Source organism: Echinococcus granulosus, assembly GCF_000524195.1.
Source record: "Echinococcus granulosus chromosome Unknown EG_S00007, whole genome shotgun sequence".
Lineage (NCBI taxonomy): Eukaryota > Metazoa > Platyhelminthes > Cestoda > Cyclophyllidea > Taeniidae > Echinococcus > Echinococcus granulosus.
The window spans coordinates 776,013-788,634 of NW_020170387.1; the positions used below are offsets into that span (position 1 = coordinate 776,013).

The window sequence follows — 12,622 nt, forward strand, 5'->3', positions numbered from 1 at the left end:
ATTACCAACTCACGTTCCGAATAACCATAAAATACTTAGTCACCGCCATATTTAACCATCTTCTCGGTTGAAATTGTCGCTGCTTTGCAGTGAAATGCTACATAGTGGGATCAAATTAACGGAAATTGACAATTTCTTACCTATGTACTTCAACCACAATATCCTAAAATCCATTTGAAGGAATCGTTTTTATCTTAACAAAGCAGGTAAGTGTGTTTGCCCAGAAACGCTTGTAGCTGTTCGTAGTATAAAGTTAACAAACCATATTCAGATTCCACCCAAAATAATCAGTCTTACACTTATCCATAACAGGAGGAGTTAATTATCCACCAATCACAATACCAAATCATTTGAAGTTGATTTCTAGCACAAAATTGCAGTATTAATTGCAGCATTGAGCAAGGGTAGTTACATTGGTTTGGTAAGATGTCAGTTCCTATAGACGAGCTGCTCTTCCCTTAGGTCCATTGACGGATCTTTAATAGGAAGGATCAGTACATTAACATATTCTGCCTTAAATGAACTTAATCAGTATTCCGGCTTACCTATCACTTACCCGTCTTCATTAGCATTCCGAAACGTGCCTTATCGCCTTCAAGTATCATCCGACCTCAAGTTCACTGCCCCCTTCCTTATCGACCCCTCAACCGTTCTAGTGGCGACAACAGTCCATCTCCAAAATTTTACCATGTCCAGTCTGAATATGGAGAGCTCGGAGGACGGTTTGCTCCGACGTGCTCGCCTTCATGTACACAGCGAGGTCTAGTGAAGGTCCAATTACTGAATGAGGGTATTAATAGGAAGTATATAACCACTGTGTTCCACCTAAGTTACCTACCCTGTCAATTCAATCTTTGTCACAAAATAAAGATGTGAAATTAGCTTTAGATCGCTGAGTTGGATATTTACGAACACTTCCAATTTTGGATACCGGACTTAAAGCATGTTTATTGGATGTTTCTACCATTGATCTCTCATGTGGTCTTCGTTTTTCTGCGAATTTTAAATCAAAATATTCAGTCTAGGAAATATTTTACGTTTTGCTTCATACCTCAGAATAAAACCACCTTGTCACAAAAAAGCAAAACCCTCTGCAGAGCATGAAAATAGTAAGTCAACTACGGCATCACCGGTTTTCCTCCAGCTCTAGTAATGATTCACTTAAGCCCCTCCTTTCCTCTCCACCACACTTCACCACTTCCCCCTGTTCCACGGATGTTCATTAAAAGGCAGTTTGAATGCCTAATGTGCCAAACCAAAGAAGATTTCATATCTATATTTAACCCACAAGCTTCACTCTTTCCTGTTTCTACAGGGTAAAGCCATCTCACTCTGCACACTAATCCAGGTCTACCAGATTATCAACCTCCATTGGCTTTCTGTCTGCACCGTAAAGATGCCTGATCTGGCATTATTTTCCCATAAATTGATGTGCTAATCGTATTCCACCTGTCATTTGCAGTATGAAACTACTAACACTGGGAAGCCAGGACCAACAGATGTCAATCACACTTACTTGAACGCCATGGTCCCTTTAAGACTTTACACCGGATTAACTTACCTATATTCTTGTGACAGGAAAGGGCTATTTAATTTATCCTCATGCACAGAATGTATGAACTAAACCAAACCATTAAAATATACAATCCCTTGGTGGTTGATGGAACGTAATAAAATTTTCAAGAAAAACTACTCAGTTCAAACAACATGTAATTTTTGTCAATTTGCAGTGTTAAACACCCTTTTATGATGTGTGCATTACTACTATCATTATTGTATTATTCAGACAAAGCATGGATTTCATCTCTAGCCTTGGGCTTCGAGGTTTACAGCTTGAGAGCATTGACAATTTTGACTCCTGTCCCTGATAAGTTCACTCACACATTGAACCGGCTCGCATTAGCAGGTAATTCAGATCGTATCATTTTAATATTCCATCACACGAGTCTGAAATCTGTGGGATTCCTTTTGTGGCTTACAAGAATGCGTTGATTACAACCACTTCCCATCAGCACCGCAATTTTTCATTCGAAGTGCCATAGCACTAGCCGGAAAAGCCATAATCGCTCACACTAGTAGTTACCATCCGGTCTTAACAAGGGCACTCTGCGTTACACGGAATGGGTGATGGGTGAAATTTATGCTTTAGTCAGCAAGAGAACCCGCTTTTTCGGGTCGGAATTTTTGCGCAACATGATGAAGCTTAACCGTAATTAAAAAATCACTTGCGTTTCAAACTGTCCACTAATAACGCCAAAGGCGGACTTAATCATATTAATGCATGGAAAGAGCAAAACACGTGAATGAATGCTTATAATCTTAATGACACGACATGAAACTATGTACCTATTAGGTGGAAAAAGATGGACATGCTCACTTGTATAATCTGAGCTTTTACCACAAACTGAGTTAAAAGTTGGCTGTCAGCCTCTAAGAGGTGACTGCTCCAAAGTAAAGGTTGCAATTGCGAAAGCCCAGGGAGGGACGATTAATGTATGGCGTGCGGTAGTCGTTGCCCCCCGTGGTGGTCGTCCGTGTCTTTATCCCTATTCATCCAATATTTGGGTGAAGCTGAGATTACCGATCGCGCGACGTTTGAATATTTCGCCTGATTTACTTGCTTTTAATACAAATTTCTTTAGCCCCTCGAGTCTTTTCTGAAGACGAAAGAGGTCATAATACTAGGACAGGGAATGTTTCAGGGATGTGCAGAAAAGTGGGGGGCTACTGACGTTGTCTGGGGGCCATGGCGCCAGTGGAAGTACAAAGGCGGAGCCGTAAGTGTCCTAGACGAAGGGTTAAACAAATAAGCAAAGCATTAAACTTCATTGCATCTAATCGTCCTAGTAGTAAACTGAAAGAGAGAATTATCTAATTTACTATACACAGCGGCTTAGTAACAATCAAGGGTGAATTTGTATGACCACAGTACAAAATCTGCCATACTCCCTTTTTGTCTGAAGAATGCAAATGTTAAAAAGGAAAGTTTGCTTTTATTTATGATTAGAACTCCTAGCAATGTCATTTGGACTGGTCAATTTTAGCTATGTAAGCTTTACAAAGGAAACGGCATCATGTGGCCACAGTCTAATGTGACGGAAAATGCACAAGTATGCCCGCGACTAACCCCATGAAATGCTTCCTAAGTAGGGAGTACTCCTTGCGGGACTTCCATCCTTACTTTTATCATAAATCTTATTAAGTTGTTGTGTTTTAGTAGGTTTGAATACACCTTTTTGATTATTTTGCTATTGAATTAAATCAGTGTAAATAAATGAATCAGTACCATTCATGTGTTAACTCCACAACCTCATCCCGCCAATAAAGTACCACGATATGTAGACAAAATAACAACATCCACAGCGTTCAATTAATGAGAAAGATGTGCGACAAACTGACGGGCTCATTTTGGTCGCCATTTATGCGAAAATTCTCATGCAGTACACTAATTCTTGAAAGAACGTGATACCAGGCCAATTCCTTCGCCATTGACTCATCTAGTATTTTGTTAATCGAAATAGTTTGTCCAGGAAGAGCATCCCACTCATTAAGCCATAAATAGTAATGCCACGATTTGGTTAGACAACCACGACTCCGGCTCCTCTTAATTCATATTCTCCTCATTTACGATAAGGTATTGTTTTCTTGTGGTATACCAACCCGATCAAAACAAATCCCACAATCTGTTGATAATATCGTACGTGCATCATGCGATGGAACAGGCACACGTACACTTTGGTTCATTAATTCAAATCTCATTAAATTAATCTGTAGGCAATTACATCAATCACCACGACGTCTACATGCAACATTTCCACTTTTACACTGCTGACGTTTCGATTAACACCCACCATTCCATTTGACATTGGCCTAAACAAAATGATGTTTCATCGCAATATTTCACTGAATCACCTCACTTAGAATGAAAAGAGATGTTTTCCTAACAGTTGCGCCCTGCTTTAAATTCGCTTTAAATCAATGCCCATATATGTGGCAATTCGACTCATTAGCATTTTTCCCTTTCCTCTTCAGGCTCAAAAGATGAATATGGAAGACTGAGCATCCTCAATCACTGCCATCACCACTGACACTAACATAGCAGTGGGAGTTTGGCATGCTGACTTGTTGTTATTGTCTGTGGTCTGGGATTGGGGAGAGGTGATTCCTAGTCTATGGAAGTCTAGGACATAAAGTGTCAGAAACGTGAGGTAATGCCACGAACTGTTTAACCACTAGTCAATAAGTAAAATACTTTTAAATAAATTTGAGAATAAAATCGTATTCTTGCAAATTTCAATTCAGCTCTACTCATTTGCACACACAAAGCCTCATCAATACATAGGCATTACTCCTACTGAGTCAATTAATCATTCAAGTATTTGCGACAAATTAAAGTGCTATGGAAGCGCTTTACAGTTTTCAACAGTAAAAAAGTCGAGAGCTAAAAATGTGAATGGTATACAAATATGAAGGTAATTTATTGATCCATCAAATTGAAAACTCCGCTTATAACACAATGTATACGCATTTCTTCTTTTTTCCGTCCATGCACGATCCAAAGTTTTAGCTTATGCATTTTAATTATGCAGTTAGCATGAGTTATCAATTAATGTAGAGACTGCTCTTAGACAGGGAGAAGCACATGGCACGTTTTGGGTGCTTCTGCAGCATAGAGATCTGTGGAGAGAGAAAACTGCTTGTTCCACTGTGGAGTCACCGACAGGTAGTTAATTGATGGCCTATCTCGCGCTACGAGGATGCTGAATATTTAAGAAAGTCAAGAGTGACCCACCAGATACCCAGACTTAACCTTCTTGTCCCCTCTTCCCCAAAGTCCATAAATTCTTCGAATTCTGCTAGTGGGTGCCACCAGTCCGTGATTTGTCTTCCTACTCCCCAATTCGTTCCTCTGACATTCTGACTTCTGATCACTCTTGCTCGCAAAGCATAACATGCTCTAAACGAACATCCAAATTAATTCATATTTAGTTAATTTTGATATGAAGTGGTCGTAAAAGACATCCACAAGACGTGTCTATTTAAAAAGAGACTTTGATATCTACTTTTACATTTCGAATCAAAATTTGCTACTTATGCTTCCGGAGTATTTCATCGAACCAAGGCTAAATCATGTTGCTTCAATGTTCAGTACGCCCATTAGATTTATAAGTAAACACAGCATTAATTAACAGAAATGATGTCCTGGTTAGTCTACGGCCCCAATGGCAGTGGGCACGCACATAATCGGATGACCTCTAGTTTTTTGACACATTGTCTAAACAGTTTCTGTAACCACTGTCGTCACGTCTTTTCACCAATCCAATCTGCTTTGTCAAAAATTGTTTTATCAAGCTTAAGATGGGTAGTTTATCAAGATTAAAGTTAGTAATACACCGGTCGATTCCATTGCTCTAACTGCATTTTATTTCTGTCTATCAACTCACTTCGAGAATCTACTCAGCTAGAAATGTGATTAACTTATTTTCCTTCACTGCCCCCATCATTCCCCAGGAGAAATTGAACGACCACACCTTCAGCAGAAATGTGTCAATGATTTTCCCTCTTGTCCTCAAGGCCCTAAAACTTATGCATGTTTGAGGAGAGCCATCTCACATGACTGTCCTATCGAAGAATATAATGCTGCACTGCGTGAAAGTTTCCACCATTACAAAATGTGGAGTAAAAATACCGTCACGATAGCCTTATTGTAAGAGAAAATGAATGGCCTACCCCTAATAACATCATTAAAACCATACTCAAAATCTCTTTCGGAAATTTTGCCAATTCACTTTTGATGCAAAAATGCAAAATTAAATGGCTTATGAAGCGTGAATGCAATAGGATGTGGAAATTTGTGCTTGTTCCGGGCCAGGTGTTTCAGGGAAGATGAGTTTAGCAGTGGCGATAAATTAATTGCCCATCGAGGTGTTACTCGTTTCTAGGCTCATGGTTGGTAGCCGAAATGCAGACATTTGGGTCGTTAAAACGTCGTCTTAATATAGTTACCATGAAGAAGAAAAGATTCATGATCATTAAATTTGACCGTGTGGCTATAATTTTTCATTTGCAGCGTTGCCACGCTAGAGGTTAAATCGCGGAGCCTTCAATTCAATCTACTAGTTCGTTGGAATTATTATTCGCATACTCGTAATATTCCCGCAGATCCTTACATTCTCGACTAAATTTTGGTGATTTACATACGACTATATAGCCTTATTTCCAGTGGCTGGGAAAACTAGAGCGAACTAATTATTTACCTTTATTAGGGGCTTCGATGTCGTCCTTTCCTAATACAAAGGAAATTCACCCGTAGATTTGCTTTCGTCCAAATAAATGATGAGTATCAAAACATCGGCCTAGAAATACGTGTATGTGGTCGCCTCGTTGTGTAAATAAATAAGTTTCACATATAAACAACTGCACAAAGTAAATCATCACAATAGCCATTTTAATCCAGCATTTATCCATAAGAGGAAAACTTCCATCCATCCAAACCCCAATGGAGCTGGAATTCGTCAGTTGTGCCCTCCCTCAAATTCAACTTTGAGGAGGAATTTTATGAATGGGTTTGTAGGGCCTGACACAACAAAAACTTGCTATTTACTTCATTACAAGTTAGGCTATTTGAGTCGCAGTCGAGTGGAATAATTCCTTCTAAAACGGTAACTCATCCGTTGGACAAGCTGCATGATTCTTCCTTGTATCAGTCGACTCCTAGAGCAGCCTAATTCGCCTCTGCACGTCATTCAACGATCACAAGTGCATCGTTCCAGCAATTTTCATGACCCTGCCACATAGACCTTCACCCACTTTTCAACCTCCTTTACCTCACATATAAGCTAAACTTGAGGAGAATTCGGTTCCGGGCTGTGCAAAGGATAATAAGAGCATTTGGTGTCTAATGGATAGGCAATATATTCAACAGACAGACGTTTCTATCCACAGCTCTTCTCCTAAGTAAACCTCATTCGAAGTTACCGTTTTCCAAGACAATACAGTTTAAACTAAGTATGAATGAATGGCTCACCAAGCGTTTTGGCATCTGATGCAAAATTTGTCCAGATAAAGTGTTATCTGGCTAATAACCTGTAAACACTGAACTTGTGCACACACCTGCCACCAAGGCTGGCAATCGTGTTTACTTTAATGGATATTAGTTAGAATCCTGCTTTCTCATTCTGCTCACTGACTGACCATGCTGATAAAGACAAAGTCACGCAATCGGTCATGTTGATCAAACGATGCGATATTCATCGGTTAACAATAAATAAATCCCCTTCACGATTGATGATATCGCGTCTGAGCGTTATCACCTGCGTCAGGTGTTAAAACAGGGGATGATATAAACACTTCAACGAGATACGAGATTAATAGGTCGCTCAAAATGGAAAGGCAATGCACATAATATTTAACACTTGTTTTCCACCCCGATAATCCCATGCTTAAAAACACCAACTGTACTTATCAAATCAATTACAATTTAATCATTCACTTGTTTAATTTTATAGTGTACAAACAGGCATGGACTTTTTCCAGGTGGATCGTCAATTATCCCCAATTTATTTCGCGAATACTGGTGAGGAATATCCCCCTGACAAATTTTATCAAAGTATTTGAATTAATGGAGAGATATGTTGCATATTCAGTTCAAATGCCTTTTAATAAATTTCACAATCAACATTGCCATTCCTGGGTTTGCTCGCGCAATCAACGGTGTAACGTGAGTATATGGCGTTGACAATAGCACTCTCGAAACTACTATGGACTGAAAAGTTCCGAGACGTAGTGCACGTATTTCAAATTAACAATGACCTATACAAAGCATAGAAGTAAGAAGTAAATACTCCTCGGAGAGTGGAAGCAAGAGGATGAGTAGATTAGCCCTGTGCTTGAATAGACGTTTCGGGCGACAGGGTTAGAATTGGTTGTAAGTGTTGGACCTAGCTGGTGGTGTGATGCTGGTGACCGAAACGCGGACACCTGGGTCCCTAAGATGTCTCGAGACCACTGACTTGACCCAGTTACTACAAAAAGAAATGGTCCATGACTCCAATGACCATAAAATTTGGCCAATTTGATCTTAACACCAAGTCCGTGTAATCGTTTTTTACTTTGCGGAGTTGCTGTGCCGAAGATTAGATTAAACGACCTTTACTCGTTGCTACTGAATCCTCGATTTTTCTCAAATAAGCACAAATTTACTTAGAAATTAGGTGAAGTTTTTGAGTGAATAAGTCAGTTTTGCCTTGTCACTACTTCCAACAAAAATTAGCTATTAGCTATATGCTTTGCCGAACTAAATTGCCTCATTACAAAACACCATCTTCAAAAAGGGGCTGCTTTACACAAAATTAAAAACTGTTCCTTAATAAAAATAGCTAAGCTTGGTAGAAGAGATTTGAAGCTATCATTGAGGCACTCTAGGAACGAAATTTACAAGAGGCGCTTGAAAAAAGGTGAAGTAAAAGGGACTTTAAATGTAAGAGATCGGTAAATTCAAAGTGGCATAATATGATGCTCACAATGACTCAGGTAATCCCACAAACCATCGGAATGGGTGGAGTCTAGTTCTGTTTGCTTTCTGCCCAAAAAGTAAATTAACATTGAGCCACACTACCGCAACTTGGGTATCAAGGCTTAAGAACCAAGTGATGATAAATATAATACTGCACAATATAAGTTTTTAAGGTTGGAATCTTTAAGGGATTATCCCCTTCTCTGGCAAAACTAATCCTACATCGCCAATTGTCACAGCTACCAGCTAATTTATCGAACTGGTAAGGAATAAACGCCTTATGAGCATAATGTATTCTTTTTATATTTTAAAAAGATCAGTGTTGCTGTAATGGGCAGGTTAAAGAGGTGGCATTCTCTTGAAAAACCGTTCTGCCAAATGCATTTTGAATACTCTATTTTCTTCCCATAGACACATTAGTCCTCATTTGCAAGTGGCAAGCTTTCAATGGGGATTTAGCATCCCATACTCTCGTTCGTCGGCTGCTATTGGGTATTATAACTAGAGCCTAAGAACGTACAAACAAACATCAGGTCAGCTGCAAAAGTGTTTGATCAAATCATAAATAAACAAACAATTTAAATTCGCATGTACGCACAAGTATCGTAGCGAGTTAAGGCATTCAGGGCATGTTCGGAGTAGGTCCGTGGTTCTCTCTGCATTACTTTGTTGAGAAATAATTTTATGAATGGATTTTGCTTTTATTACAACAATCTACGCATAGTGCAGTTAATAGAGGTGAAACCAATTGATTAGAAATTGGAGAATGCAATTCTAACCTCCTAGTAGGTTACCACTTTAATAAATGACTTGTCTCATGGCCTGATTTCTTAAATATGCGTAATCTGTATTACAAAGGTAGACGGTGAATTGGCTTATCGTCTACTTATGCACGATCTTTTTCCACTTTTATATCGCATATATTGCCTGATTTCAGATTTATAAACGTTCCTTCAGAAGATCCCTAGCTATGACAGCAGCTCCTTCCCACATTAACTCACTCTTCTTTACTCCACTAGTTTTCCCAACAGTAGACACAGCAAGCTAGGGATAGGGCTGGTGTTGAACGAGCACACACATCGACAACTAGTAGAAGGAGTCCATCAGTAGACGAGACCGCCAATCACTAGTTGCTCCCCCTTCCTTTTTCTTGGCCTGTCTCATTAATTATTAGAAATAAGGGACCCCGTGTGGCTATTGCGTGGCCGTGATCTTATCCAGTATCCGTAATCAGTGTCATTATTAGTACCAGCCCCATAGTGCGAAATCTAACAAAATGGTAACCATATATCACAGATAAGGATAGCAAATCGGAAGAATTGCATTAGTTCGTTACTGCAACCCTGATTTTCCGTCAGCTGTTGCTCAAGTGATGTGCCACTTGAAGATCCCTTGCACATCCAACCCATTCCACTACCACCCCTTCTATCATACATTTATTCATCGAAAAGGAATTTGACGATTGACATATCAAACCAGTCGAGTTTCTTAATCGCCTTTACTTCTAATCCTTTTTGGTACGATAACCTCGAGCTACTTGCATTTCTAAAGCAGTCGACTGTGTCTTGGCATTTGGCTACCTCGATTGTGCACCGCCGTGCTGTCAAGAGCAAAGAACATGTTAATGTACTCATAAAGAGTAGTTTTTAAAGAACAAAATGAGGTTCTATGATAAGGTTTAGCGAATCAGATGTATCGAGCATGCGAAAAACCGAATGACATTTTACGGGGCTTACTGTAATGTCTGGTAACTTGTAGGGATTTGCTATTCAAGATTATTCATGTATATTATAATGCATAGGTATGCGTCATTCTATTGGTACGGGGTTAGTTGTTGCTTTTCCCACTAAGTTCCTATTTTGAACGCCCCTATAATAAAATTTATCTTGAATCGGATTGCAATCAAGCTAGTCTACTTCACGAAGCTAGCGGTTTTTAAACGTTTGTGCTGATTCGTGTTCATAGAATTTGGGGTAGGTGAGATAGCAGAACGCACCACCCATAAATGATTTAAGCAATTTGATTTTGGTGATAAATTGCTCAAACATGCGCTGCGTTCAGGAATATCCGCATCCTTTCATAATGAATACGTGCTGCGACTGCATGTAATGATTTAAGAGGGTAGTGTGAGAAATGAATTTCAGTAATGTTAGAAATGTGTAATTAAGAAACCCGCTGAGCCCTAAAACTACTGGAAATTTCGTAGAAGCTACAAAGTGAATAGGTGGCACGTGCATCAACAGTGTAAACACACTCCGTTTTAAAATTGTTCGTTGACTGACTGACTAAACTAGGACAAGAGGTGGCTTTCAGCTAAACAACTTGACATTTTTATCCACTACTATACACACTTCAAAGGCTCCACTTCACCCTCAGAAAACTATGCCTTACGTGTGATGGACTACAGACCGAACTGTGAAAATAAATCTCTTATTGAGGGCCGTACAACTGTGGCTGAGATCCATCTACTTAATGCCGTATAAGTTCAGAGCATGCAAGAAAATTTCTTGAGAAATAGAGAGTACTGGCCAACCAGTCGAAAGGCCTTATACCTCATAAAGCCGCAAAACTTTTCTGTGAGATGGTTTGCATTTTGATTGTTATCTGAAGGAGGGAGGTACTCTCTAGGCTCATCCTTGTGGCATCTTTACTGATATTTCTTTAGACAGTCACCACTTTTTCTCGACATTAACATTAGCTAATTCCATACAAAATAGCCAGTTAGGAACTAAATATGGGATAGAATCGGTTCATAGACCGTGATGGTGATTAGGTCAACAGATGAATGTTTCAAGAGTTTCTGCAGTTTGTTAACTCTTATTAAAGTAAACTACGCAAACTTATTTGATTGCCTTTGACTCCACATTGGGTACTTTCAGTCTTAGATTTCAGAGCCAGAGCCAACGCATTCATCCACGTACATTCAAATGTAAAATTTACATTGGTTGTATCCTTTTGAGTTTGGACTATGCAAATCCCAATTTGGCTTATCAAGGTTTGACAAGTCGGTCCACCTAATCGTTGGCTCGAGGCCGTTAAACACCTAGGTGTGTTGGCCTGTTAATGGTAGAGGAGATCCATAAATTCAATACCTATTCTTGGTTCTATTCATAAGTCCATGGAAAAGTAGTACAACAAAATTCACTTTATTGTTCAAATTAGTAGTTTGTGCGCTTAAAGGTTCATTCTGCAATTGCAAATGGGGTATTAATTCAACCACCTCCCACCTCATTCTGCTTTGTGTTAAATAACAGGAATTGGGAAAAACTTCGGTTATCAGCAAAAGAGACCTCGAAATCGGTCTTTCAGAGTCACTGTTCAAACGTTATAATTGCCGTATTGTCTTGTTGGGAAGATTTGACGCTTTGGAAGATAGTGAGGTCTGTTGCAAACTTCAAAAAACGCAATATGGTGCATCAGAAGCATCAAATAACACTCCAATTGCGAAAACAGATTCGTGATTGCCAATGAGGTTGGTCATTTAGTTATGATATCAGAAAGTAGATGTATGCAAACATTGGTGTTTACATAATTTGGTCAGTGAAGGGGAGTAAATTATTAGTATAATTTCGAGGTTAAATAGAGCTGGTCGGCCTATCCACTTCACCCGGATCAAACGAAGCCACTTGAGCGGAATAGATACCGGTGCTTGGCAAAAAGAGAACCGCTTAACGAGTGGAACATGTTAAGGTACATCAAGGGACCCAATTGGCCATAGGATAGATCAAGAGATAGACAAAACTATTTGGTTGCTTATAATTGGTGTATTCGATTGAACCTCTTTGAATGTTAAGCAAATTTCTAGCACATGTATGCAAACGTCCACTGCGAGAGTTGAGTGGTCTATCTACATGCTTGTGTTACTGTTCTGATAGATGCTTAAGGGAGGGAGAAAGAAGATGAGGTAGGAAGGAGAGTGGTAGATATACTATTTAACACCTCCTTCTCTCTCACGGCATGCGATTGTCGGAACATTGCATGACTTACCTGGCACCCTCATAGCTATTTTGCGAATAAACAAGGTCCAATGCAAATTGGTTTGTCTTATTATTAAGCAATTATATTGCGTAAATGACTGATTTAGTAAAGACCAGTTCCAAGAAGTTC

At 39.4% G+C, this 12,622-nt stretch overlaps 1 protein-coding gene across 1 annotated transcript; it reads right to left on the reverse strand. All coding sequences in view use genetic code 11, as the record gives it.

Moving 5' to 3' along the window:
- Positions 1-847: 847 nt before the first annotated feature.
- EGR_01792 (hypothetical protein) lies at positions 848-4,312 on the reverse strand (the record flags this gene model as incomplete). Its single annotated transcript, XM_024491041.1, has 6 exons — positions 848-1,021; positions 1,052-1,091; positions 1,562-1,620; positions 2,226-2,338; positions 3,182-3,248; positions 4,253-4,312. 6 exons carry the CDS (start codon positions 4,310-4,312, stop codon positions 848-850), a joined length of 513 nt encoding a protein of 170 aa, XP_024354497.1.
- Between the last annotated feature and the right edge of the window lie 8,310 nt (positions 4,313-12,622).